This window comes from Solenopsis invicta, chromosome 9 (assembly GCF_016802725.1).
Source record: "Solenopsis invicta isolate M01_SB chromosome 9, UNIL_Sinv_3.0, whole genome shotgun sequence".
NCBI classification, from domain to species: Eukaryota; Metazoa; Arthropoda; class Insecta; order Hymenoptera; family Formicidae; genus Solenopsis; species Solenopsis invicta.
Window position 1 is genome coordinate 10,797,139 of NC_052672.1, and position 27,787 is coordinate 10,824,925.

A 27,787-nucleotide genomic window follows, 5' to 3' on the forward strand; every position below is an offset into this window, starting at 1 on the left:
CCGGAGCGAAACTGCCGTATCGACTGGTAAAAACCCGCGAACCAGGGTTGTGCCGCACGTATATTTCCTCCATAATATCAATACGCTTACTCTAACGAATGCAAAATAATCCTCATAAAAGAACATATATCGTTTGCGGCTCGATAATGTTGCGAAAAATGCATAAATCCCAAGCTAGGTGCGGGACAGTGTCGCCACGGAGGCGCGAACGCGGCGTCAATCCTGTCGCGTGAAGTTAACCGCGCGGAGACGAAGCCGCTTCTCGCCGTCTTCAGCTGTATTCACGCTTCATTTACAGAACGCAACGAACGCAGCACGGATCGGCTCCGGAACGGAGGCATTGTCGCGGCTCGTTTATAACAGGTGAGTGAGGCCTCGCATTAATAGTTATTGTCAATTTAATTACCGTGTAACGAACATTCGATGCTCGTACGTAACACGGCCGCGGCGCGACCGTGGCGTCGAGCGTCATGCGTAAAATTTACCGTGCGAGAACGAAGCCGGCTCGCCATTTTAATTCGCATTCACGTCTGATTACAGAGCACGGCGGACGCGATGCAAGCCGGATTCGAACGAGAGCGAGTGGCGTCGCAAAATCTCTGTTGATCTCGCATAAAGATTCGATGCTTGCGTATCCGATCGAAAACGCGCATTCGATCCGGGTAATAATTATTGCCAAAAAAATGTATCTCGCGAAAAATTGACAAAACGACGAGCATACTACATTCCGAGTGGCACATGCAAATATTTTCTCATAATATTATGTACGTTTACTCTCTCGAATGCGAAATAATCGTCATAAAAGACAATAAGTTTGCTGCTTGATAATATTTCGCGGAAAATTAATGCGTAAACGCTGAGTTGAGTGTGGGACATGATTGCGTCGCTGTGATGACGCGGACGCGGCGTCAGTCTTGTCGCGTGAAGTTAACCGCGCGGAGACGAAGCCGCATCGCGCCACCTTCAGTTGCATTCACGTTTCTTTTACAGAACGCAAAGGACGCGGGATGGATGGGCTCCGGAACGGAGGCGTCATCGCGGCTCGTTTAACAGGTGAGCGAAACCTTGCATTAATAATTATTGCCAAAAGTTAATCATCGCGTAACGTAGATTCAATACTCATACGTTGCGCGGCTGCGGCGCGAGCGTGGCGTCGAGCTTGACGCGTAAAATTCACTGCGCGAGAACGAAGCCGGTTCCGCCATCTTAATTCACATTTACGTGTCTGATTGCAGAACGCGGCGAATGCAGGATGAATCGGAATTGGAGAGAGCGGCGTCGCGACTCGTTTAATAGGTAAGCAAAATCAATCTCAATCCCGATCGCGTCAATGTTATCAGTTTAACCGCTGCTTAATACAAATTCTGTACTCATACCGGCGACTTGTACAAATGCGTATTTCGCGATAATTGTTATATTTAGTCAAAGGTATATCGCGCTTGCTATCGCGCCTGTTGATAATAACTATATAGATATAGGATTGCAAGTAACGCGCACGGATGTTGAGCTTATAATATTAATATGCTTCCAACGTACAATACGAAATAATAATCGTCATAAAAAATAACATACATTTGTTGCTTGAGACGCAAACCAGTGAATGAATGTGAAGTTGAGAGCGGGATGTGTGGCGTCATTACGTCACAAGTGCGGCGTCACTATGAAGTTGTCTGCGCGGGAGATAAAATCGTTTCGTCTTCTTAATTGCATTTGCTTTTTATTTGCAGAACGCGGCGTATGCGGAAAGGATCAATTCCGGAATGAATGGCGCTATGATTCATCTAATTAGTAAGAAAAGTTTACATAAACCATGCTTTTGTTTTTAAATAACACCTAATTATTACATAAAACATAAATTTGATATTTGTAACATAGCGCGCAATTTTTGCATTTTAGTAACTTATTTTCATTAAAACTTTATACTTTTGTTAAATATCTATTGAAATTATAAATTAAACACGATATTTGCATGCAAAAATAATTTTCCCATATATTTATTTTCAATATTATTTCTATTTGAACATTTTTAATTTGTATTTAAATACTTTTTTGTGTTACAGATCGTATGTACTACAATTCTATTATTGCACATCGTGGGAAAATAATCTGAAGAGATCTGACAACTCGGAAATAAATTAGACTTAAAGAAGGTATCGGGTTTCGGTGGACAAACTTTGCGGTAAGTATTATTGCTTACATATGTAAAATTAATTGTTTGTCTCATTCTTTTTAAATAATAATTAAGAGGAAAAAATATTTTAATTTAAAACTTTACAAATTTATTTTTATGAAGTTATTCTTTTTGAAAATGCATAATTATAATATTTTAATTTAAAAGCCATTACAAAATTCTGCCTGTAAAAATTGTCTTTTGAATTGTTGATTATTTTAAGAGTTACATTAATAAGGATTTTATATCTATATGTTACAGATTCATCGTAGCGATGTGTCTGTTAACGCCACTGTTGCGCATTGAATGGTGAGTATTACCTCTTTTATAAAAAATTTATAAAAGAGGTAACGACAATATAAATTATAGCAAGCCATTTTACTTTTTAATAATACATGAGAAACGTTTTCTAACAAAAATGTTTAAAACAAATTGTCTCAAAAAAATTGAGTTTAAATAAATAAAATTATGTCGCGTCCATTATTTTAATTAATGGAATTATTATGTCCAGACATAATAAGAATTTGTAATTTTTATTATGGCCATAAAAATAATTCTGTCAAGACATAATTTTAAATAAATAAATTAAAATTATGTTATGACATAACAATAATTCTATTTATTAAAATTATATTGTGACATAATAATAATTTCATAAATTAAAATTATGTCAAGACATAAAAATAATTCCGTGAATAATAATTTTTGAAAACATAATAATAAATTCAAATTTTTATCGTGTTTCATACATAATAATAATTTAATAAATAAAAATTATATTTATACCAAAATGACTAATGACGAATTGAATAATATTGAATTGAAAAAATATAAAGCTTTAGTACACACAATATAAGTATTTTGAATAAACAGAGATAAAAAAATTAACGCAAAAATGCAATTTGCTAAGCTCATTTTAAATAACCATAATATTACAAATTTGTTTCATCTGGAACTCATGTTAGAGAATAGATGAATTGCCCACAAATAATTTATACTATGAAATATATAAATTCTAACCAGAGGTGTTATTCATATTTCTTATTAGAACATATTAGAATCCAAATAGAAATGTACAATTAGTATTAAATTATGTAAAGAAGTATAATGGATTTGAATATACATACTAATTATAAGACATTTGTTTACACTTTAATAAACAAAGCAATAAATTTTATTAATTTGATACAGGTAGTAAATAAAAATCTAATATTTAGATATAATCCCATAATCAAAATTAACAAAATAAAAACAGAAATTCTGCTTTTAGATTCACCAGGAACTCTTAATCATATAAGTTTTGTTAATATAATTAGATTTTTTTAATGTAAAAAAGAATATAAAACTTTTTGGAAGATTTTATAATCTTAAACAAATATAATTTGCATTAATAAAAAATACTTTTTCTTCATGTAAGCAAATTATGTCGGTTTACAAATTCTTCTAAAAAGATTTTATATTTTTATTTATATATGAAATAATAAATTGTTGATTTGACACTATTTTTTTCTGTATGATGCGTTTTGATGAAATTAGATTTTTCTGATATTTATAATAGAACTCAATATCTTATAATTAGAAAGTTTCATAGACTATATTTTAACGTGGTAAGTCCTAAAATTATTATACATATACATATATATATATATATATATATATATATATATATCCGATTTGTCCATTTTTCAACAAACAAATTGATTGACTTTATGAAATATTCAATTAACGCAACAAAATCCTATTTTTTTAGTGCATTTATATTTCTATTTAATTTTCTTCGTGGTATGCGTACAAGGCATTACGAAAAAGCAAAAATAATTTTTGCGTTTAATTGGGTACCCGTGCAATTACGGGGTACGATTCTGTATTGGAGACCGTTGCAATGTACACTCTCTCTTCTCGTCACGTTATCGGTTCAATAAGACCATGTCTCATTGAACTTAGCATCTAACCGGCCGATCAGTTGGATCAATCACGATTTGTGAGCATGTCGCGGGTTGACAAAAGCACCCCAGAAAGTGCGTCTCCTTTAAGTGACTTGCTGCCTGCGACTATGGCTTGTAACAAATACAAGTGTCGTATGAATCGTGGTTGAGAAAGCTTAGTCGACGTTAGACGTGCGTTAAACGTGACACAAAAGAGAGAACTCATTCGCAGCGAGCTCACTATCGATCCCTTATCCAACGCGTTCGAATTATTAAATCGTTCTTTCGCGAATCGCGTACAAGTAATGTCTCTGCACGTGCCACGAAGTAGACGTTCGCAGATATATGAAATAATTTGTTAAAAGTAGAAATTCTTTGATTTTCGATGTATAATTGTTTTTTCAGTTTTTCGTGTACTGGGAGAAAAATTACTAAATGTTCCAAAATATTTAGTAAAATTTAAGAATTTTTTTATCAGCGTGGTAAATGTATTAGACATTGTAATTCGTGCAAAAATTAATTTTCGCGTTTGATTTGGCACATGTATTATTAAGAGGTACGATTCGGTATCCGAGATCGTTGCAATGTGCACTCTCTCTTCTCGTTACGTTATCGGTTCAATGAGACCATGTCTCATTGAACTTAGCGTCTAACCAGCCGATCAGCTGGATCAACCACGATTTGTGAGTATGTCGCGGGTTGACAAAAGCACCCCAGAAAGTGCGTCTCCTTTAAGTGACTTGCTGCCTGCGACTATGGCTTGTAAGATACAAGTGTCGTATGAATCGTGGTTGAAAAAGCTTAGTCGACGTTAAACGTGCGTTAAACGTAATACAAAAGGCAGAACTCATTCGCAACGAGCTTTCTATCGATCCCGTATTCTTCGCGTCCAAATTGCTAATTCGTTATTTCGTTAATCGCGTAATAAATGATGTCTCTTACAAGTGCCACAAAGAGATGCTTGCAATGCTACGAAATGATTTTATTAATGCAGAAATTTTTTTTATTTTTATGTAGAATTTTTATTTTTATTTTAAATTTTCGTGATAAATGCACTAGACATTGCGATTTGTCCAGAAAATAATTTTCGCGTTTGATTGAACACATCTGAAATTATGAGATACGATTCGGTATCGGAGATCGATGCAATGTGCACTCTGACTTTTCGTCACGTTATCGGTTCAGTGAGACCATGTCTCGTTAGACTTAGCGTTTAACCGGCCGATCAGCTAGATTAACCTCGATTTGTGAGCATGTTGCGGGTTGACAAAAGCACCCCAGAAAGTGCGTCTCCTTTAAGTGACTTGCTGCCTGCGACTATGGCTTGTAACAAATACAAGTGTCGTATGAATCGTGGTTGAGAAAGCTTAGTCGACGTTAGATGTGCGTTAAACGTGACACAAAAGGGAGAACTCATTCGCAGCAAGCTGACTATCGATCCCGTATCCAACGCGTTCGAATTATTAAATCGTTCTTTCGCGAATCGCGTACAAGCAATGTTTCTGCACGTGCCACGAAGTAGACGATCGCAGAAATATGAAATAATTTGTTAAAAATTCTTGTTAGAAATAATTTGTTAGATTTTCAATGTATAATTGTTTTTTCAGCTTTTCGTGTACTGGGAGAAAAATTACTAAATTTTCCAAAATATTTAGTAAAATTTAAGAATTTTTTCATCAGCGTGGTAAGTGCATTACACATTGTGATTTGTTCAAAAATTAATTTTCGCGTTTGATTTGGCACATGTATTGTTAAGAGGTACGATTCGATATTCGAGATCGTTGCAATGTACACTCTCTTTTCTCGTTACGTTATCGGTTCAATGAGACTATGTCTCATTGAACTTAGCGTCTAACCAGCCGATCAGCTGGATCAACCACGATTTGTGAGCATGTCGCGGGTTGACAAAAGCACCCCAGAAAGTGCGTCTCCTTTAAGTGACTTGCTGCCTGCGACTATGGCTTGTAACAAATACAAGTGTCGTATGAATCGTGGTTGAGAAAGCTTAGTCGACGTTAGACGTGCGTTAAACGTGACACAAAAGGGAGAACTCATTCGCAACGAGCTCACTGTCGATCTCGTATCCACCGCGTTTGAACCGCTAAATTGTTATTTCGCGAATTGCGTAACAAGCAATGTCTCTTGCACGTGACAGGAATTTAGACACTTGCATAGATATAAAATGATTTTTTAAAGTTAAACTTTATCACTGGAAAAAAATCGTGTTGCATCATTTAGAAATCTGATAGATTCAACGAGTACGTCTATTCAAGAATAGACGAATCAGAAATCTTGTAGGAATTGCTAAATTATAGTTAAATCTGTCAAACGATCAGATTATTTTAACCAAAGTTCTGTTATAATTATTAGAAATTCTGCTTCTGGTTTTATCAAGAATGCTCAATCATTTAAGTTTTTTAAATATAATCAGATTATTTTTCTCATTGTAAGCAAGAATACAACATTTTTTGAATACTTTTTACTTATTTATATTTTTAATGTAACATATTTTTGTGCACTACAAATACGAATAAGCTGTCTTAGTTACATTTCCAAATATTATACGAGATCAAGTAAATAAAATTTAGGAGAGTAGACTTCTGTATTGGCTATGTAACATGAAATCTTGAGAAAGCAAGTAATCATCTTTGAAAACTATATTTAACGTTCTGATTATATTATTAAAGATGATTTTTTGTAATTTTCTTTCTTTAGAATACACACATCTCTTCGATAAGAAAATATATGAAAAATTTTTTATTTTGTTAATTCAATCGTAATCAATTTGTCATTACTCGAATTATTTAGCTCTGACATACGGCCGGATAAATTAATTTGATTAGGTTTAATGAAAAGGAAGGACAATCTGGCCGGAAGATCAATTTTCAAATACATACCCACAATTAATTTTTTATTTGCTTTAGCGAACTTATTCCATGTATAAAGCTGTCGTATATATACTCGTCGATGATTTAAATAAACGAACCGCAACCGGTTCATCGCGTCGCGCGCTTGTTCCGGGAGTGCCGTTTAAAGTAATAGGACTTAATTAATCCACGGGCGTAATTTGTGTATTTAATGCGAGTGTTCCGCGAGTGCAACGGGAAGTTCGACGAGGAAGTTCGACACAGATCTGAGAGGAGGCGGAAATCTTGGAGGGGCATCGAGCCCCAGCGGAATAACCTTGAGGTAAATATAACTTTTTATTTAAAATTAATAATCTTTTTCCCTTTCATCCAATTTCATCTAAAAAAAATAAATTAATTAAAAAAAAAATTTTTAATAAAATTTTAATTGAATTTTGTAAAGATATTTTTTGGATATGATTGCATTATTAAATATCTAATTAAATGTCAAATTTTGAAATTTTGACGTGCGTGTAAAAATAGACTTTTCAAATATTGATTGTTTTGAGTACAGTTTTAATTTTTAAATTTTATATTTGTATGTTACAGTATCATCGCAGCTTCGAACAACTCCGCTCCGTTGCGTGTCAGATTGGTGAGTAAAAAATCGAATTTTATTTATAATATTTCTTTTTCTAATTTTTATAATCTAAATATTCAATTAAAAAATGATCAATGCTTCCGCGCGTAAGATATAACATATAAATATATTATATTTACCGCATCTTGCTCCACCGATGCTTGATGCCTCTACCGAGGTCTCCTCCTCTTCTCGTTGTTAGATTGTCTAGATTTTTAGTATCACAGATTTTACACAATATTTTTTTTGCTATATAACACTCGCGAAAGCAGATCATGATGATACTTTGCACCACGTTTTCAAAACTGAAGCTAAAAGATACGAAAACGCGAGATTTTATCAGCGAAAACGTCTAATAAACACTTCAATGAATGTTTAATAAATATACTATTTTCTTCAGAGTCGGTACGCGTAAGCAAATTTAATAAATGATACGAAAGTTCGTAATGATACGAGAATTCAATACAACGCAAGTAAATCTCGCTAACAGTATAAAATCATTGAGTTAAGTTCGTATTAGCTGAGGCGCACGGTGCTAACCGACGGACGGGAGTTGTTGACTTCGCGTAAGGTCAACGTTCGACAAGGCCACGCGCCACGTGCCATGCGCCAGTCATCGCGCGACCTCTGGGCCGCTCACCTCTGGGCCGCTCAATCAGCCGTCTCCCTACTACGCACGTAGTCGACGTGCCACGTGCCACGTGCCGTCTCGACCGCTCGGCTATCTCCGCCGCTATTCGGCAACCGTCGTCGAGCTGCCGCTGTCGCAGTTGCCCACGTCGCTGCTAGTGCCACTGCCGCCGCAGGCGCCATCAGGCGCTATTGCTAACAACGCTACCGTCGCTGTATTGCGCCATATTTGTTATTGTTTTGCAGGTTATCGGACGTTATAACGAAGCGGTTCCGTGCTTCTCGCGTGTCTTTAATCCGAATTGCGTGCATACGGTCTCGAGTGTGCCGATATGATTGCGGACGAGTATTCTGATACACAGTGTCGTACGTAAAAGTGATCGGTCTCGTTCTTGAAACGCCGGTATCTTGGGTGCTTGTCGCGTAACGCGCGCGTGTTCGCTGGAATGGCATATTTCATCTGCGCAGTAGAATATCGCGAATGTCAAGTGAACCGCTGCTTGTCGTGCGATCGTGTTGAATACAAGATTTGCAATCGCAAGTGAATTTGTCTCGTTTCTATCTACGCGTGCATTTATTCAAACGACTCTTGTCGCTGCCTCGGGTGACGTGACGGATCGGCTGCTCGTTCTTTCTTGCAATGCAATGCCTGTTAATACTCTCGCGTGTGTTTCGTCTTTTATTTGCGTTCACATATGTATGTTATCCGCGTAATATTGAAAGTGCCGATCGGGCGGTCGTGTGTGAAGTTAATGTGTATACGAGAACAACAGATCGAGATTTCAGCAGACTTTCAGGCAAAAGTTGGCATCTGTGGAGCAACTCAGTAAATATTTTATTAATTGTTGTATTTCTGCAGATGTATTTTTGTAATTTAAATGTAAAGCCCTCTTTAGAACATCTATAATTTGCGACAAAATTTGAAATAGAATTTTATATATAATTTTTTATAGAAAACATGTGAATAAACAAGACGTATGAAATATGCACAGTGTAAAAATACTGGTAAATTATAAATGACATCTACTGCGGCTACGTACTGAAATTCACTGCTAGTACTGAAAATCTATAGTGTACGTGACATGAACTATAGATTTTCAGTACTGGCAGTGTATATCGGAACGCAGCCTGTCATATTTGATCATCTTCATGACCATATCTTGGTTCCAAATGCAAGTTATTGGTTTATGTTTTACTTGTGAATTGTAAATTGGTACACAGCTACAGTGACATAATCTACTGTGGTTGCGTATCGAAATTTACTGCCAGTATTGAAAATTTATAGTTTATGTGACATGAACTATAGATTTTCAATGCTGGTAGTGTATATCGAAATGCAGCCTGTCACATATTGGTTCCATTGGCAAGTTACTTGTTTATTAAACTCAGATCATAAGAAATATTCTTGCCTATAGTAGTTAAATCTATCAAATAACAAAAATAAACATGCTCATGTCGTTACATTGAAAAAGATTCTTTCTAAACTAAAATGTTGCTTAACCCTTTTGTGCTTGACTCGTCTAGGAATAATTAGCATTTAATTGACATTTTACTAGAGGTTTTAGGATCTCTGATTATAAATCTATAATCAAAATTTCAAAATTTAGAATAGCAGATTCAATATAGCAGATCAAACTATTTATTACTTAAATCCAATAAAATTTAATATTTTTATCTGCTATATTGAATTTTGAAAGTTTGATTATAGATGCATAATCAGAAATCCCAAAAACCTTTGAAGCAGATTTGACAAACTGTGGCTCATTGGCCGTTCTTCTCTAGGAAGAACTTTTGAATTTTTTGTGGAGTGTTCCTTAGATGTCACTTTATCTTTATTGTTAACTAAATGTTAGACAAGAATAGTATGACATCTGGGGAACCAAAGAAAAGAATCTGAACGTACATCTGGAGGGGAACAACTCATGAGCCACAGGCTTGTTTCAAAGTATGGGTTTATTAAAATTTTTAAAAAATTTTACATTTTGGTCTGTAATATTGGAGCCACCATTTTGAAATTAAATAACAATTTTTTTTATAATAAATAACTCTTACATTGATCTCCAAAATAAGCCCACAAAGATCTCGTTATTTAAATGTTGGTGGAAGAGACATACATTTTTCACTTTAAACTTATTTTATGAATTTTTGACAAAGTATACAAATCAAGAGGGGAAGCCCCTAGAAATATTGATTTTTTTAAGAGTCTTATTCTTTATGTTTAAAATATATCCGGGAAAAAGTTGTTAACTTCATTTTTATGATAACAAGTTTTCGAAGATTTGGCACATATATGTATGTGCCACCAGATACAAAAGGGTTAAGGATGTATCTTAAATGGGTCATATCTCAAAACATTACTAAAAATATAAAAATTTTATAGAATATTCTAATATTATACATTTGAGCATCTGTGTAAAATTTGAGCACAATTTACTTATTGGTTTAAGAAGTTATTTAATTTTTTGTTTACTTACTCTTGTTTTGTATGTAAAATTGCAATTTAAATGTTGTATTTTGTGTTACAGTGTCATCACATGTGACAAACCAGCAACTTAGATGTTCTGAGAGGAGGAGGAGGCCTAGGAGAGGCATCAGGTGGCAGCGGAGCAACCTTGGGGTAAATATAACTTCTTATTTTTAAAAAATTAATAATCTTTTTTTTTTATTTGATTTTATTTCAATAAATTAAAAAAGTACTTAAAGAAAGAAAAATTATAAAATTTTATATAAATGAATTAAATTTTGTAAAGGTATTTTTTGAATATGATTATATTACTAATCATAATATTACTAAATATCTAATTAAAAGTCGAAAAGTTTGATGTGCGTATAAAAATTAACTTTTGATATATTGATTATTTTGAGCACAGTTTTAATTAACTCTTATGTGTTATGTTACAGTATCATCGCAGCTTCGTGCCTGACTATCTCCGCTTGTTGCACAACGGAACGGTGAGTGACAAATTTTTTTATAATAGGATAACAAGAGAATCTATGAAATTTATTTTAAAATATATTCACACATTTATTTTACAATATATTCACATATACCAACAAAATAGTAGTTGAGATAAACTGACTTTTCATAGATTTATTGTTCTAAAATGGATAGACTATCTGCGTAAAATTAATAAGTTTTTTCTATTCTTTCGAATCGTTTTATCGATTTGTTCGATAAATTATAAATAATTAGAAAAAAAAATAATTTAAAATTTTATAAAAAGTTATTCTTGTAAAGTTTTTTTTTGTAAAATATAAAATTATATTAGAAAATATCTAATTATGAAAGATGAATTAAAAGATTTGTTTAAAAAATGTAAAAATTAATCATTTTAAAATTGATCATTTAAAATTCTTAAATTTGTTTATTAGTATATTATGGCAAATATTTTATAAGTATTTTTGTGATCTTAGATTAAACAGATTTTAATTAAAGATTTTATTTAAAAAGTAATTTATAAATTATTTAATTAAAAAGTTTCCGTATAAACATTTAATTAAACTATGTCGACAATTTAGATTTTATTATTTATCGAAAACAGCTATTTGTTTTGGATAGAAATATTCATTGGGAATAATTCTATATTCTATTTAATCGAGTTTTAAATGCTACTATATTCAGGAGAAATATGAAAATGAAGTAGCAGGAATGATGCATGATGTCTCCTACTACCATCATGGTAGTAGGTTAAAGATCGCCATTCTTATCGAGACTTTAAAATATTAATAAAAATAAGAAGTTGTAAGACATTGAGATTAGCATGAGAAAAAGAGATTACATCAATGTCAGCGTCGACCCAAGACGCCAAGGTGCCGAAATTCGTCAACTTTGCGATAGGTGGCATATCGGGGTAAAAAAAGATTCATATCACAGTTACTCATTAAGACAATGAAAGTGTTATTATTTTTTTTTAAAGAGGGAAAAAGGCAAATATCTAACGAGTAATTTAGCTTGAAACTCACGGTAATTTTATTCCGCTGATGACAGAGTGATAGCTCAGTTCGTGACGCATCCTATGGATGTTCTTAAGATACGCATGCAAGTATCGCATGATACTTTGCGTGATACAGCACTCCGCACGTTTTACACGGGTGGAGTTTGCGGTTTTTACTCGGGGCTGAGTGCGGCTATTCTTCGTCAATTGACCTACACAACCAGCAGACTTGGGATCTACAACACGTTGCTGGATATCGGGGAGTAATGTCAGTCATAGCGTTTCGAAATTAATCATAATTCGCAGAGTCGTTTTGAATATCGAATGCAAATTTGGTGTTTAGCGTCTGTATTATAAAACTCTATAAGTGTTAATATTCCTAAAATGTTATACAAATATTGTTACAAATTAAAATAATATTCTGAAAATATTATTTAATATTTTTAATATTATTTTAATATTATGGGAATGTTGTATTAATATTACATATCCGTTTTTTACATAATATTTATGGAATATTATAAAAATGTTCTAAGAATATTATTTTTGTTAAAAAATTAATGTAAATTATTATGCATAAAATATTCATAAACTTTACAATTATTATATTAAAAGTGAGAATATTCTTATGTAATATTTATATAATATCAGGAGTGAACGTATAACTATTTTTTATAAATATTAAATAATATTTTAGGAATATTATTTAAAATTAAATAATATTGTAGCGCTAATAGGAAAACGTCTCATTTAAATTCCTTCCTTTTAGGCAACATTTTGGCTATTTAAATTACGTTACGATGATTAGTATTGGGATGGTAGCTGGCGTGATAGGCTCTTTTATCGGTACCCCCGCGGATATGATATTGATTCGCATGGTGGCTGATGAGAATTTGCCACCAGGTATTCCTATCTTTTTCGGTTTATATTAATTTCTTGAGAATGACTTGGAAGGATAAAAAAAAAATACAAATGTAAAAGTGTTGCTTATTTGACATGAGAATTACTGCCTAGAAAAGCGAAGAAATTATAAGAACGCCGCTAGTGCCATCTTTAATGTATGGAAAACTGAGGGATTTTCCGGGTTATGGAGAGGAGCGGTGCCCACGATGGGTAGGGCAGCGATTGTAAATGGAGCACAGTTAGGTACATACACGAGAGCGAAGATGTTGCTGCGAGACACAGGTCAATTAAAATTTGCAATATTAAACTTATCCTTTCCGCAACGTAGAAAAAAGTGTAATAAATATAAGAAAAAATATATGAGAATGTAAATATTAGAATATAAATGAGAGTTAATAAAAGTATAATAAAAGTACAATAGAAAATTACAATCAATATGATTTTAATTACGATGATTTTAATAGATCTTTTTAGTGCGACAGGGTATATCCAAAACGATATACCACTGCAATTTACTGCTGCTATGATGTCCAGCGTAATTACGTGTTTTGCTTCGATTCCAGTGGACGTAGCTAAAACTAGGTAACACGACGAGATATCAAAGGCGAGATAATTAAAGTCTTTAAATATGCATTTTTGTAGGATTCAAAACTGGAGACAGTCTACGAAACCACCTGGTGTCATGGCTATGATTATTAAAATTGCTAAAACGGAAAGCGTAATGTCGTTGTGGCGCGGTCTTCTTCCGTATTATTCCAGAGCTGCTCCCAATACCGTAATTACCATGGTATGTGTTGATCAATTTCATCGAATGTACTTGACATTCTTTCCGGCATCGTAATGTAGTTTACCTCTGTCAATGTGAATTGCTTTCCTTCAATTGCACGATATAATTGGAATAAAATCTATAACTGAGATGTTGTAATTGTTTAATCAAATCAGCGTGAATATTATTTTAGAATGTTACATAAAAGCACGTTTTTTTTTATTTTGACAATTTTTTTATTATTACTTTTAATATATTCTATATAAACGCATCAGTTGCTCGTTGATAACGAGAGTTAGTACCGTGTGCGGCCCGATCCTGCAGTAAGTTGGCCAGAAACCTTTCCAAAGAGATCTTATCCCCTCGGTTTTCGCAATTGTCATTATAACTGAGACCATGCCCGGAGGTTTGTCAGTGGTCTTCATGTTTTGGATTCTGCGAAGAAGCGACGATGAAAATCTTATTAAATTGAAAAATCGACAAGCTAAACCAAAAATAACGAGCTTTAACAAGGTGTAGATTTATTATATATTTATTTTATTATTTAATTAATTGTCTTAATTAATGTTAACGAAATAAATACATAGTAAATCTATATCTTCTAATTTAATGGAATGCTCAAGCAAATAACGCAGAAGCTGAGTTTGTTATCGATCTATTACTTGGTAAATACGAACGATAATTCATTATTAAACTAATTCAAGGTTTAATAGTTTTATTTGAGAAATTTCAAGTATTAAAATCGTTGATAACCTGGTCTTGGCAATGTCAAAAGGCATGGAGTTGAAGGCAGTGATAAATCCTGACATCATCGACGCACCGAAATGCAAGCCTATACCTTCTTTAACATTCACTATAAGAATAACAATTTTTCAATTAATATAAAGATTTAAAAAATGTAGGTAAAAGAATATTATAATATATTACAAATGAAATATTATAGATTCTTGTAGAATTTTTAACAATAACGTACATGTATATTCAATTTATATTCAAGAAATTGAATTATGAAAATAAATAGTAGTAATTGTAAGATAAATTGTTAACTGCTGTTTAGACGTACTTCGTGACGCGATTAAATGCTTCATTTGGCTATAAGTGGCCAGTTGCGAAACGTTAACGACAATAGCTCTTCCTATCGTAGCTACACTTCCTCTCCAAAGAGTGAATATTCCTTCTTCTCTGACAATTCTAACGAAAGCGTCAAGCACGTTTTTATAATTTCTTCGCTGCTCTAAGTATTAAAAACATTAGCAAAATTAGCTAGGATTTATTTTAGAATATGTATTCTTTTACATTGATGAAACTCAGTGCACTAATTATCTTGTATAAAATTTATCATTACCCACTGGTAATCTGCCATCTGTTGTCATTCTCACGAGAGCGACGTCGGCTGGTGTTCCAAAGAAAGCCCCCACGGCACCAGCAGTCCCAGCCATAAATGCCAGAACCGCGAAATTGGGACGGCCGACGAATCTTTGTCTAAAATGCAATCGGCCTCTTTTTAGAAACTGCAGAGCCAGATGGCGACTTTAATTGTTTCATCCGTTTTGATTATTTAGTCGACGCAACCGTCATGCTGAGTCATCAGACGTCTGAAAGACGGCCTGATCTCATTTCGATTTTGTTCGGACTTTCTTTTAAGACTTTTATGCCGTCTGAAAATATTCTTGATCTCTCCTTTCAATTTTTTTTTTTTATTTATTTTGATTGATGTTATCGGAATACCTCCAAAACTCTTGCATCTGATTATAAGTCCCGAGTCGCACGGTCGTGTACGATGCTTGTCTAACGAGACCAGCCGATAAGCCGTTGTAAAACGAAAGAATGCCCTCTTTGCTGTACGTGGTACTGATTACATTCAAAATCGATGCTTTTCCTTTCTGCACTTGCATCCTATTTTTGATCACGTCCATTGGGTGAACCACGCAAGTGGCCGCCATCCTGAGATACAAATAGAATTTTAAGTATATTAAATTTTACGAAATTTAATATAAAGTAGTAGTTAATTAACTTTAGTTTATTTCAAGCTGTAAGAAATTACCCGGAAAGGCCACCCAGCAAAAAATTTATCATTGGCGGTATAGGTTTTCTCTTCTTTTCCTTCGTCTCTTCCTCTTTCTTCGACATTTTTAATAGTTTGTTGTACCGGCGAGATAAATGCTTTTAAATAAGTTAGATGGTTGGTTTCTGTTCCTCAAGGTAATCTAAAATACTTGTAAAGCCTTTCAAGTTGAAATACACGTGTATTCGAATCTACATAATGTCAAATCGTGTAAAACCGTGCTTTATGAAATTGTATTGTTAACCTACTGTTTTGTAGCACGGCGATGAAATATCGATTCTTATAAATCGATCTTTATACGAATTGGATTTTATTTTCATTATTACTTGCATTCATTACTTCATTCAAACGGAAAGAGAAATGAAAAGATACATATAGATTGTTTGCCATTTTAAATGATTGATTTATTCTGATATAAGGATTTGATACATCAAGTATTGCTTACACGAAGAATCATATTTTATAACCGTTCATATGAGAAATTAGTTCACATTAAAAGCATGCTATGTTACTGAATCATGTTACATGGTAATACGTTCATATTAATTTATGTGTTTTGTTAATTGAACGTGCACGTGATACGAAACGTGTTTTCAAGGAAACCTGTTTCGGACGACTTATTTAATTGCTCGAGAAAGGACTATAATGTTTTATGACGTATAACGAGTGCCCACTGGAATAAGGAGCCGTGAGAGTGCTCGAACTTTCACAACTTGGTAAATTCTTTGTTCGTAAATTGCTGGTAAATTTCGTCTTGGCGTGGATTACTTTGTTTATACCGATTTTTGCGTGAGTCAAAACGCACCAGACTTGACCGTGTGACGCGAAAATGACTCGGGTAGCGTCCCAAATAAATGATATAATGATCGGACGGGTGGCCTGGTAATTGCGGACGGACGACTTACAAATTAACGCCGTTTATTGCAAACGGCAGTTTACTGCAAATAATATATTTGATCGACCGGAACAGGTTTCGGACAAGTGCAGCGACGGCCTCTGTATTTTCTTCTCGGTCGTTCCGCTTTGACGGTTGACTCTCCGATTTTTTTCTTGTTTGGCGCTAACCCCATTTCCTTTTTAATCTCCTACAAACAAGGACGATTCTTTGTAATTGTTTGCGATTCTATTAATTTCAAACTTCCGCATTGTGCGGATGTTTAAATGTTTACCTCTATAACTTTGACAATCGGATAAAGCGGTCTCACGCCCTTCGACTCTTCTAAAACTTCGTTGCCATAAAGCAAAATCCTTTGATTGGCTTTCTCAATTGCTGCTTTAATGGCTTCGACTTCGAGAATTTCTTTTTCACGGTTTTTTTCGATTCGTTCCTTTTCCTCCTGATGATTAATATTAAAATTGTAAGAAATTATCTCTGTGCATATGAAATTATATTTTAAAAACATGCACCTAAGATAACTGTGCACTGAAATTCTTCATGTTCAAGTAAATATATTTATTTTAACATTATTTCTCTGATTTAAATAAGTATTAGCTGGCATAAAATAATTTATTTTTTTATTTTAATTTTGGAAATATTTTTTTTTATCAAAAAATAATGTTACAATAAATATATTTAAAAAAATGGTTAAAATAAATTTAGATCTTTTGAAATTTAAAACAATTAGTAATCGGGAATTAGCCTAATATCCGATTACTAATTGTTTTAAATATATTTACTTGAACATAAACACATTTTTTTAATGTACAAATGGAATCCAAATAAAAAAAGAAATAATAATTAAAAAAAAATTATTCTTGAAGAATGTGAAAATTATTATTAAATTCGTTAGAGGAATCTAGTCTCTTACAAAATCTTTCCGCAATTCATTTCCATATTCCAGTTTTTGTTGCCATTGTTGCTTCCGATCTTCCAAATCGGTCTGCTTGTCGTACTCATCTCTCTTAAATCTTTGCATCATCTCCCAAGCTCTTAGGTCCTTTTCCTCTTGTCTTTGCTTCGTCTTGACAGCCGCGTCATGAAGCTTATATTCCTCCATGAGAGCGCGCATCTTCTCTTCTCGTTCCTTTTGCGCTTTTCGCTTTTCCGCTTCAGCTGCCTCTTTCTCTTCGATAGCTTTTTTCAAGATTTCTTGCTCTTTAGCCTCGTGAGCTTGCTCGGTTGAAACATGTTGTTCCGCTGAAACGGGATTCGTTAATTATTGGGTCTGTTCTACTCGTGAATTCCGGCGTACAAAATGTATGTTTGCAGAATTTATGAAAGCATCATCGGACCTATAATCTGCAAACGACGCGCTTTCTCTTTCTTTTCTTTTAGCGCCAATGATTTATGCATTTTCTGTATTCGATTTTTAGCCTCTCGACTAATTTCTAACGCCCGATCTTCCGACTCTTCATTGTGCTTTAATTCCAGTTCGAATCGTTTCTTCTCTTCTATCGCTTCCTTGAAAAATTGCTGGAGTCTCTTCTTTTTATTTAATAGCTATATAAATAGAATATATATTACAATTTACAATAAAAAAGTTTTTGGCAAATATCGGTGCTTACATTTTGCATCTCTTTCTCTTTCGTAAGCTGCATATCTCGAGTCGTGTTTCTTTGTTCCTGTTTTTCAGTTTCCAACGCCTCCGCTTCTTTCAGCTTATTATCCCGTTCGTTCTCTTCGATCCTGGTTTATAATTAATCTGATAATACACGTCGCAACGTAACGTCAAAAATAAATTTCTTTGACTTTGATACGAATAATAATTTATATTAACATTAATATCTATTCAATTTTTACTAACATTGCTACAAATATTTAGAATTATAATCTCACGTTTATATGTTAAAATTCCCATTAAAATTAATATTTACTGTTTTTTCAATGCAGTCCTGTAATTCTTGATTTTCTTCATTCGTTCCTCCGTTTCTTGTCTCTTTTGCTCCTCATATTTTGCAACGTCCGTCTTAATCGAATTAGCATATCTTACATCATGTTCTTTGTCTATCGCTCTAATAGTCTTTTGAAACGCCACTTGGGCATCCAGCTCCCTGAGACACTAATAAAAATCATGGTAGACTATTTTGAGTTTAATTAACGCAGCTTGACTTACGAATTACGTGAATGTTGCTTTCGTGAGAAAGTACCTCGGAGACGAGGAGAGCGCGATTAATCTGTCGACACAAAGGTCTCTTTTGCTGGAGCAATTTTCTTGCTTGCTGCACCACCTCAGCACGCTCCGCCACCTTCTTCTCCGTCATTTCCTTGACGAACATTTTCCTCTCCTCCTCGGACTTTTGTCTCTTTGACAATAATTCTTTCTTCTGTCTCGCCTTTATGTTCTATTATCAAACCATTTTTGTTTCAACGGCGTTATCAGTTGCTGCTATATGAAATAAAATTTGAAAAGAATTTTGCAAATGCCTAAAAATGCATTTGCAAATGTCTAGAGAAATTCATTTTTACTTTCTTCGAAATCCTATAGTACATATTGACAAAACAAAAATTTTAAATATATCCTATCTCTACATTTTTAAATGTACATATTAAAGTTTAGAAATAAAATATTCTTTGTATTTGTTATCGCAATTATATTGAATCGAGAATAAATTACGCATACTTCTATTGTGATGTCCCATGATTTACTTTTTTCGTAAGTCGCCTTTTTCAACGCTGCAATTTTTGCAGCTTCCTTTTCCTGCTGGGCCGCTATTCTATTCTCTTCCGTAGTATAATCCACGAAACGCTGAAAGGTGAAACGCTGAAAGGTGTCCTTCGTCACTATTAACGCCCGAGTTCTTTCAGACACCTGCAAAAGCGCGGTTAAATTTTCAGAAATACTAGACGTAGGGAAAATTCGGTTTATACGAACTCCACGTTTGGGAGTAAATAAAAACACTCACTTTAGTGTTCTCGAGCGTCTGCCCGGGCTTCAAAAGATACGTCGTACGCATTTCCGGATGATGTATCTTTTTCCGCACCATTTTAGAATTATGATAATTGACACGAAGTACAAAGCTTTTCAATTTGAAGTGATATGAACACTGCTGGTAAACTGCAATTCAACGAATATGTGTAAACTATCTTCATGCAGTGCGGTTGACATAGAAACCAAATAAAAGCGATCAATATGTGACTTCATGAAAGAACAGAACCGAATAAAATCCATTTTATAGTTATTTTTAATGTGTTTATGAAAATCATCGTTTTTTATACATCTTTTTAAGAGAAATAGAGTTACCAGAATAATTCACTTAGATCTTAGATTGACAATATTCAAAATTATTATTTAATAATTATTTAAGGTAGCTTAATTAACTTAATTAATTTAATTTGATTTTTTTATCAAAGTTAGTTTTAGGTTTGAATCATCTAAATTTTTAGATTTTTAAATTTTAAAAATTTGTTTATTCTTACGAGTAACATTGTCTCTAATTTATTGTAAACAGAAACCATTGATCAGAAGTAATTACAATATCTTAAACGAGAATTAGTAAAATAAATAAATGGGGAACTGTATTTAATAATTAATTCTAATAAAAGTTGTTCTCAAAGTATATTATAAATATAAATCAAATGTATAAATAAAAAATATAAGTATATAGACAATTATTTTAATAAAAATGATAAAAGCATAGGAAATTCGAAGTACCGTAATTGACAAATGTAATATCAAAATTTTCCATAGATAGATTACATAACAAAATATATAATCGTTATGTGTCCAATAAAAGTATAAATACATACATACATAAAATCGATAACAATAAAATTAATACTTCATTATTTATGGCATTTTTACATTCAACGCCTCAGTAAATATAGATACAAGAAACTCTAAAGCCTCCTTTCCAGTTGGAATAATTTGTTCAGATGGTTGCAAAAAGCCGTATTGACCATCATCGCGCAATTTGTAGACAACCACGAGGTGCTTACGCAAAATATTTGCAACGTAATCTGCACTAGTACCGCTCGCTAAACCTATAAGTAATTTTACATTATTTAATAATGAACCATCTCTGTTAAATAGCAATTTTAATCTAACGAAATACAACAATAAATATTTTATGTATTGTAAATATATAAGGAAGAAACTAGTGAAGGAAAGTTATATACACGAATTTTTCGAAATAATTAAGTGTTCATGTACCGTCTAATTCGCCAATAGTTCCAATCTCGTATTTGGTGTTGAACTTCTGTTCTAGATTATTGATTACAGTCTTGCATAAACGTAACTAAAATCACAAAGGAGGGATGTTTTAAATTATTAATAGCAAATATGAATGCACGTTTTATATAAAAGAGTTTGAGAAAATCATGAAAATGTATTGCTTTAAATTTTATTTGCTCTGAGATATTGTTTTTCTTCTTAAAACAATTATTTTTTACACACAATTCTTTTTTATTTTACTTATGTAGTTTCTTACCAGCCAATCGTAAGAAAAAAAGTTATGTTGAACCGTATAGGCATGAGGAATCATCAATTTTTGTCCAAAACCTTGAAACGAGATATATGCATGGAAGGTAGTATTGGACATGTAATGTGCTACAATATCTATCTCTTGTTCTGAGAATGGCCTATTTCCGGGATAATTATCATTGCAAGGATTGCTACTGTTGCTAATAGCTGAAAATAACAAGTTATAATATCACATCAACGGATCTTAACGTTATAAGTTTCTCAAAAATTATCTGAATTTTCAGTAACATTTTTTTTTACTGAACATTATTTGTTACATTTTTCTATTTATCGAATACTTACTATTCCATCGAAAATTCCAGTTTCTATTAAGATTCGATCCTTGGCAGGTAGAACTGAACGGTTCAAACCATGGCAGAACTTTACGAGTTTTACTCCATAATCTGTCCTGGAAATCATTAAAAGAAACTCATTGGTGTGAATAATTTCAATTTATAATTAATAATTATAATTAAAATTATTAGAATATTAAATAACTAAACAACATTAAATAATGTTGCGTAAAATAAATCTTACATGAGTACGCGAATATTCATATCCGTCGGGATTTAATACCGGGAAAATATACCAATTATGGTTGTCAGCTATATATCTCACACGCGGGTCTTCGCTAAACAATAATTGGTGCAGAATATACATGACAGTTGCGGGCGAAATCCATTCCCTGCCATGCATGCCACCGTCAATGAAGATTCCGTGTGTCTGTGCATCATCACGTTTAGCGAATAATTTTATACCTTTGATATAACGGTTTTCATATGAACAGCATAATCCAATTAATTTCACTATTTTGGGATATTTCTTGTGCAAATAATCGAGATTGTTGTAAATGTTAGAAATGTTATGATAGCTATTAAAATCGAAATTCTGTGATTGATTGTGAGGAATAGTATTGTTGATCAGTTTTTGAATATTATCAATTTTGAGTTCATGTGTTGCCTGGAAATCTTTCATACTATCGTAGAAATCGGTCAGATTGTGCGGAGACACCATGAGAAGTGCTTCTCTGTTTATCCAACTTGGTTCTTGCCAATAGCTGAACTGTAAATGAGATAAAATTTTGCTTAACTAAAATTTAATCTTAAATCCGTTGACAAAATCTATATACATTTCTTAATTTCAAAACGTTTTACTTATAGATGATGTTGAATATATATCTAAGAAATTAATTTTATTTAATTTGGATCTGTTATTAAAAAACGCTTAAGAATTTCTATTTTTAGTTTAAAAAAATAGTGCGTAACTAAATTTGTATTGGAGAAAAAAAATCTGCATTGTTCGTAGTTTTTATTTTTATGTAAAGTTTACTTACTCCATTCTCGTTGTTCAACGATTGAAGTACTTCTAAATGCGTTTCCATTGTCGGGATAATTCTGAAGAGTTTGTAATTTTCGTAGGTAACTTTTGCGGCAGCTAAACCCGTGGTCACAATAAATAACACTGTTATCCTCCACATGATGGCTATATGCAAACAGATCTCTCTTAATTTGATTTATAACTATTCGTCTACATTATATAAATGCATCGTATCAGTATTATAAAAAAACTTAATCATAAATAATTGTTATTATCCATGAAAAATTTACACACACAATTCTTGGAATAAGGATTTTATTTTATTTTATTTTATATTATATTGATTTACTAATAACGATCAGCAGTATTTCTATTTGTTGGTTACCGTTTTATTTATTGCATTTAAATATCATATAAAAATTACGTTATGGCATAATATTAAAAATCGTCCTATGAAGCAAAATAATTGTTTCATAAATATACGTTGGTACTTGTCTTATATGTATGTATATGTATATGTACAGTATAGACATTTTGAAGAAATGATATTGTTTTAATTATATAATTATGTTTTAGAAATATATATGTAAAGGGTAACTCGAAATGCAAAAATTCAAATACTGCAGCAAGAAATTCTCGAAATATTAAATAAAATTATTTATAGATTTTTTTCACAAATTTTGGGACACTTTGTATACGCATGCAATATCAAATTTATATACATATATATACACATACACTATTCTACAAAACAATTCAATTGATTTAAAAATATTTATTATACGTAAAAAAAAGCGTGCGATCAAACCTGTTCAATCCAAATTTGCGTTTTAGTAGAAATAACTGATGCCAGACAGTTAAAATCTCGGATAATCGGATGGGAATTGGTAGAACAAGCAAAATAAGTGAGACTGTTATCTCCTCGTCCGAAGAAAACATCGATCTTCAACGATCTGATGCAAACTGAACAGAAGTATTACCTAAAGGTCAACTTAACCGACTATTCGACACTGAAATACGACACGAGCCTAAAACAATATTTATGTGAGTCATCTGTTTGTAATTAAAATATTTTAGTTTTCCAAGTATTTACTTCTAATATGTCTAACGATAAACTAAATGATTAAACAGATAAAGAAATAATATTCATTGTTTGTTTATATAATATAAAAAGATGTAGATTTATATCAATTAAATCGTAAGTAAATTAAAGAAAAAACATGTAATTATTTTTGTTCGATAAAAGAAAGGTTTCACTGAGAATAAGTTAAGCAAAAAATTTTTATGTCAGAACAGTTAGTCAAAAAATATTTATTATATAAAAATAATTATACCTGTTAAAGATATGTGCCTATAATCCGTAACATCAAAATTGATTAGCATTATTGAAAAGTAAGGATTAGCTATGTAAAAGTAATATTGCGATATAGATAAAATACTAAAAATTTTTTCTTCTTAGGAATTGTCAATATTTTTCGACAGTCGAATTTAAATTGATCATAGACGTGTTTAGATTTAAAGTAACATGTTCGATAACTCAGAGAATAATATTTAGAAAATATGTTTGTGTTATAAATTTCGTTGTAATTTTTAGATTTACAGGTTTTTTAAATATATGTTTTTAAAGCTATATATTAATGACAGCCCTAATGAAAATAAATATGTTTATAAGATTTTTGCTTAAGTGTAGAATATATGTTTAACTGAAGTTTTAAAACACCTATTGTGAATTGTTTATGGGATGGAAATTTAAACATGCAATTGTTTCAATTTAATTTTAATTACGTTTTCAGACTGTTGTGTGAATATTCAAATGGTGTTTTACAAAATATACCCTTTGAACATTCTCATAAACACTTTAAATAAATTATAATAAACATACTACTTTCAGCAAAAATCCTGTGATTCGATATTTAATTAAATTAAATTACGTTTTAATTCATATCACAGCATTATTTTTTTCAGTGTGGGTAAAATATAAAAAAACAAGTTAAAAATATACTTTTTATAAAATAGTTAAAACTATAAAGAAGAAAAATTATTATAATATAATATAATCAAGTTATATTATTCTGATATTATAATGTAGTCGAGGAAAAACGTGAACTTTTGAGATTGAAAAGAGAAGAAGGAGGGGGCGAATCAATTTCTCGAAATTGCAATTATAATCCAATCTGAAATTTTCTCCCAAGGATCGTTTCTCTAATTCCCAATTACGTTTATCATCCGAGCGGAGCCTCTCTTTGCCCATCGTCGTTCGTTATGATTCCGATATTGCCTACGGGGCGCTAATGTCGCGGTTACGCGAACCTGCCGCAAGATGACGGCGAAGCGTGATCGTGCACCTGTGGTGACAGCACGTGCTACAGCTGAGTGGCGGTTCGGTTATCGGGAAAGTGAGTATATTATCGCAGTGGCCGAGTGCTTTACCTCGTTTTTCCCCGTGCACCCGTGACATAATCGGCGTGAGACGGTGTCCCACGGGACGCCCGGGATTCGTTCGAAACGCCAGCGTACCGGCACGTTCGCGACGCGATGTGAAGCTGTTTACGCGACGCCGACACGTGAGCCTGCCGATGCTCTCCGGCTGTATTAAAGTAGTCCCTCGGGATCAGCGCGAACGACCTTGACTACTGTTTTCCTGCGACGACCGGCAACGGCCCGGGCAACGGACGCCGGGTCGCGCGTTCGGCGGGATGCACCTCGATGCGAGTTTCGGCGCGCTCGAATCAATGGCGGCGGCGATCGCGATTATCGGACGTGCGAGTATTCGATCCCGGTGACGCTAACCTAAATCTCGTGCTCGATAATCCGTCCCGGCGCGACTAGAGTATCGGTCGCTCATTACGTAGTCAGCGAGACGGCGCGACGTGGCCGTCGTCATCGTCGCGCGGGACGAACGGTGATCCACGCGATTTCTCGTGGGAGTTCCGAGCGGAATTAACTCGTGACCGGTTTTCACCGGTTACGCACGCTCCGTGCGTATACCGTTCGGAATCGCCGAACGGCGTGGATTCCCGCTTAGCGCTCGGTCGGTTTGTCTTTTCTCGTACGTGACTTGCTTCCGGGGTATTTACGCGCGCGAATTTTGGCGCGCGCGCGCGCGCGCTTGCAATAGCGCGAATGTTCGAAGGTCATTGCGCCGGGCGCAGGGGTGAAATCGATAAAGTATCGACGGCAGATTCCGCGTCGAGTTGCACTCGAGTCGCGCCCGAAGCGATCGATAGAGTGCTCAAAACCTTGATGTCTCCATAAGAACACTTGCATAACGCATATGAGAATTTATACCTAGAGAAAGGTGTCTTTGTGTCATAAAATATTTGTAGGATTCAATAAATATGTGCATTGCTGTACATGTAGGTTAAGGATGTATAGGGCATTTGTCAAAACGTTTAAAAAATTATGAAAAAATTACAGATTGTTTTATATTGCATTTGAGAGTAGTAGAAAAAAAATTTGATAGTGATTTTCTGTCTGGATAAAGTTATTTCAATAAAAAGTAGACATATGCTCTAATGACAGTATAATTAATAATGGAATAAGAAATAAATCTGAACTTTTATTTAAATACTTTAAATAATCACAATAATTTATGTAAAGTTACGATGCAGAAATCTGTTCTGTAAATATGCAAATAAAGTAAATAAACTATGAAAATGTATTGTTAAATAAAATTATAATTTTATTCACACAATTTTCATGTATATATGATTTAATTGAAGTGTTAATATTAACACATTTCCAAATTTTATTTACTTTGCTGAAATCCTATGTCCGATACATCCTTAAAAAAAAATTTCTTTGGTTTGAAGAAATTTTTTGGTTGTTTCTTTTGGAATTGAAGAAATTATTTGTGCAACATGAATCTTTTGTTAAATGAAAAAAAAGTATCTTTTAAAACCAGAACAACTAAATTATTTCTTACATTTCTGTCAGCATTTTCTTCGAATTAAATGATTATTTGTTTAGATTAAACAAATAATCTGAACAAAAAATTTATTTTCTTTTAAAAAACTGATAACGTCATTTCTGAAAATCAAATAATTTTTTATTTTCTGCAAAGACATTTTCATTTTAATTTAAAAAAAGACCAAGTTATAAAGAAATCTATATTTCATGAAGTTAAACATAATTTTTTTCTGAGTGTAATTAGTTGAATCAAAATTCTTTACTTCTCTACCTAGAATAGAAATAAAGAATTTTGATTGATAAAATTCTCTTATGCATTACGCATTATGCGTTATGCAAAAGTCTGTGTTTCCGGCTTAAGCATACACGTGTGCGCCTCGTGGACACGTGTAATCGAAAGTTCGAATCGGACGAAAGGGTGCAATCGTTTGTTAGGTTGTCAGCTCGAATCACGCGAGTTCGAAACTTCTGTCGATACAACCAAGATTGTGATTGATCGCACGAAAGTTTCGAATATCACGATTCAGATTCCAAACGGTTTCAGACTCCGAGCGATCGCGATTTGAATAATACATTTTATGTATGAGAGAAAAGTTCGGTTTTATGTAAAACTGGAGTTTATTACGCGAATAATTTGAAGCAATGTTTCCGCGATATAAACAAAGATTTTTGCAAGTCCGTTTGTCTGAAAATTGGAATATTTTCGATTTGTTTTCAAATTGTTGTTCCGAGAATAGTCATTCTGTCTTTTATTTTTGCGTAAATAATCATCTGGAATGTATATTAATGACTGTTCTATAAATTATTAATAGCTAATTTAATAATAAAAAAGATATATATGGAGATTTAATTAATATTTTCCAAAACAGGTAAAAAGAAATAAAGGATAAATTTAACAAACGTTTAAACACATCAAGCAGCTTAATTATTATGACAATATTTCTAAAAAAATGAAGAAATTAGTCAATAAAACGCTTTTGTGTTGCGAATTTTCATTTGCGATTGTATATTTAACCTCTAGAGGAGGTTAAAAGATATTTATGAAGTCATATATGTAAAGACACTAAATCACTTACGAATTAATGAACACAATATGCTGCGCGATTATTTTCTTATGTTTGCAGCTAGACAATTTGCAATTTGACTTAACGACCTAATGATATGGCATTTGACTTGTTTTTATACAAATTTTGAAGGCCGAATTTAATATATTTACACACAAACAATGCAGTTAATAAAGCGTAGCGTGAAAAACAATGCACTATTTTCAATCTGATTGATT

General features: G+C 33.0%; 4 protein-coding genes, 1 long non-coding RNA gene and 1 other non-coding gene across 7 annotated transcripts; 3 read left to right on the forward strand and 3 right to left on the reverse strand.

The window, feature by feature from the left end:
* The first annotated feature begins 49 nt into the window (after window positions 1-49).
* On the forward strand, window positions 50-7,166 carry LOC105207399. 2 transcript variants are annotated; one of them, XR_005575586.1, is made up of 8 exons: window positions 50-363; window positions 541-662; window positions 991-1,053; window positions 1,236-1,296; window positions 1,728-1,788; window positions 2,061-2,179; window positions 2,432-2,479; window positions 7,020-7,166. It is a non-coding gene; the product is annotated as an uncharacterized LOC105207399 (transcript). The 2 variants fall into 2 exon arrangements; XR_005575587.1 differs by lacking the exon at window positions 541-662.
* A 1,126-nt stretch (window positions 7,167-8,292) lies between these two features.
* Window positions 8,293-11,132, forward strand: LOC120358689. Its single transcript, XR_005575589.1, has 3 exons — window positions 8,293-9,037; window positions 10,737-10,828; window positions 11,113-11,132. It is a non-coding gene; the product is annotated as an uncharacterized LOC120358689 (long non-coding RNA).
* Window positions 11,133-11,662: 530 nt separating this feature from the next.
* LOC105207404 (mitochondrial 2-oxoglutarate/malate carrier protein) lies at window positions 11,663-13,991 on the forward strand. The gene is made up of 5 exons (XM_039453725.1): window positions 11,663-12,409; window positions 12,916-13,049; window positions 13,161-13,331; window positions 13,514-13,631; window positions 13,692-13,991. The coding sequence occupies exons 1-5, from the start codon at window positions 12,228-12,230 to the stop codon at window positions 13,888-13,890; spliced, it is 804 nt and encodes a 267-aa protein (XP_039309659.1). The 5' UTR covers window positions 11,663-12,227; the 3' UTR covers window positions 13,891-13,991.
* LOC105207403 (mitochondrial 2-oxoglutarate/malate carrier protein) lies at window positions 13,983-15,758 on the reverse strand. Its single transcript, XM_039453724.1, has 5 exons — window positions 15,553-15,758; window positions 15,161-15,297; window positions 14,879-15,049; window positions 14,569-14,668; window positions 13,983-14,250 (listed from the first exon to the last, which is right to left on the reverse strand). Exons 1-5 carry the CDS (start codon window positions 15,756-15,758, stop codon window positions 14,064-14,066), a joined length of 801 nt encoding a protein of 266 aa, XP_039309658.1. The 3' UTR covers window positions 13,983-14,063.
* Window positions 15,759-16,259: 501 nt separating this feature from the next.
* LOC105207418 (vicilin-like seed storage protein At2g18540) lies at window positions 16,260-19,804 on the reverse strand. The gene is made up of 9 exons (XM_026136987.2): window positions 19,724-19,804; window positions 19,441-19,629; window positions 18,968-19,162; window positions 18,695-18,879; window positions 18,386-18,506; window positions 18,113-18,320; window positions 17,689-18,017; window positions 17,050-17,217; window positions 16,260-16,965 (listed from the first exon to the last, which is right to left on the reverse strand). The coding sequence occupies exons 1-9, from the start codon at window positions 19,802-19,804 to the stop codon at window positions 16,816-16,818; spliced, it is 1,626 nt and encodes a 541-aa protein (XP_025992772.2). The 3' UTR covers window positions 16,260-16,815.
* A 618-nt stretch (window positions 19,805-20,422) lies between these two features.
* Window positions 20,423-23,635, reverse strand: LOC105207401 (zinc carboxypeptidase). The gene is made up of 7 exons (XM_011176845.3): window positions 23,405-23,635; window positions 22,613-22,761; window positions 21,817-22,341; window positions 21,583-21,688; window positions 21,248-21,447; window positions 20,971-21,055; window positions 20,423-20,801 (listed from the first exon to the last, which is right to left on the reverse strand). Exons 2-7 carry the CDS (start codon window positions 22,754-22,756, stop codon window positions 20,608-20,610), a joined length of 1,254 nt encoding a protein of 417 aa, XP_011175147.1. The 5' UTR covers window positions 22,757-22,761; window positions 23,405-23,635; the 3' UTR covers window positions 20,423-20,607.
* Between the last annotated feature and the right edge of the window lie 4,152 nt (window positions 23,636-27,787).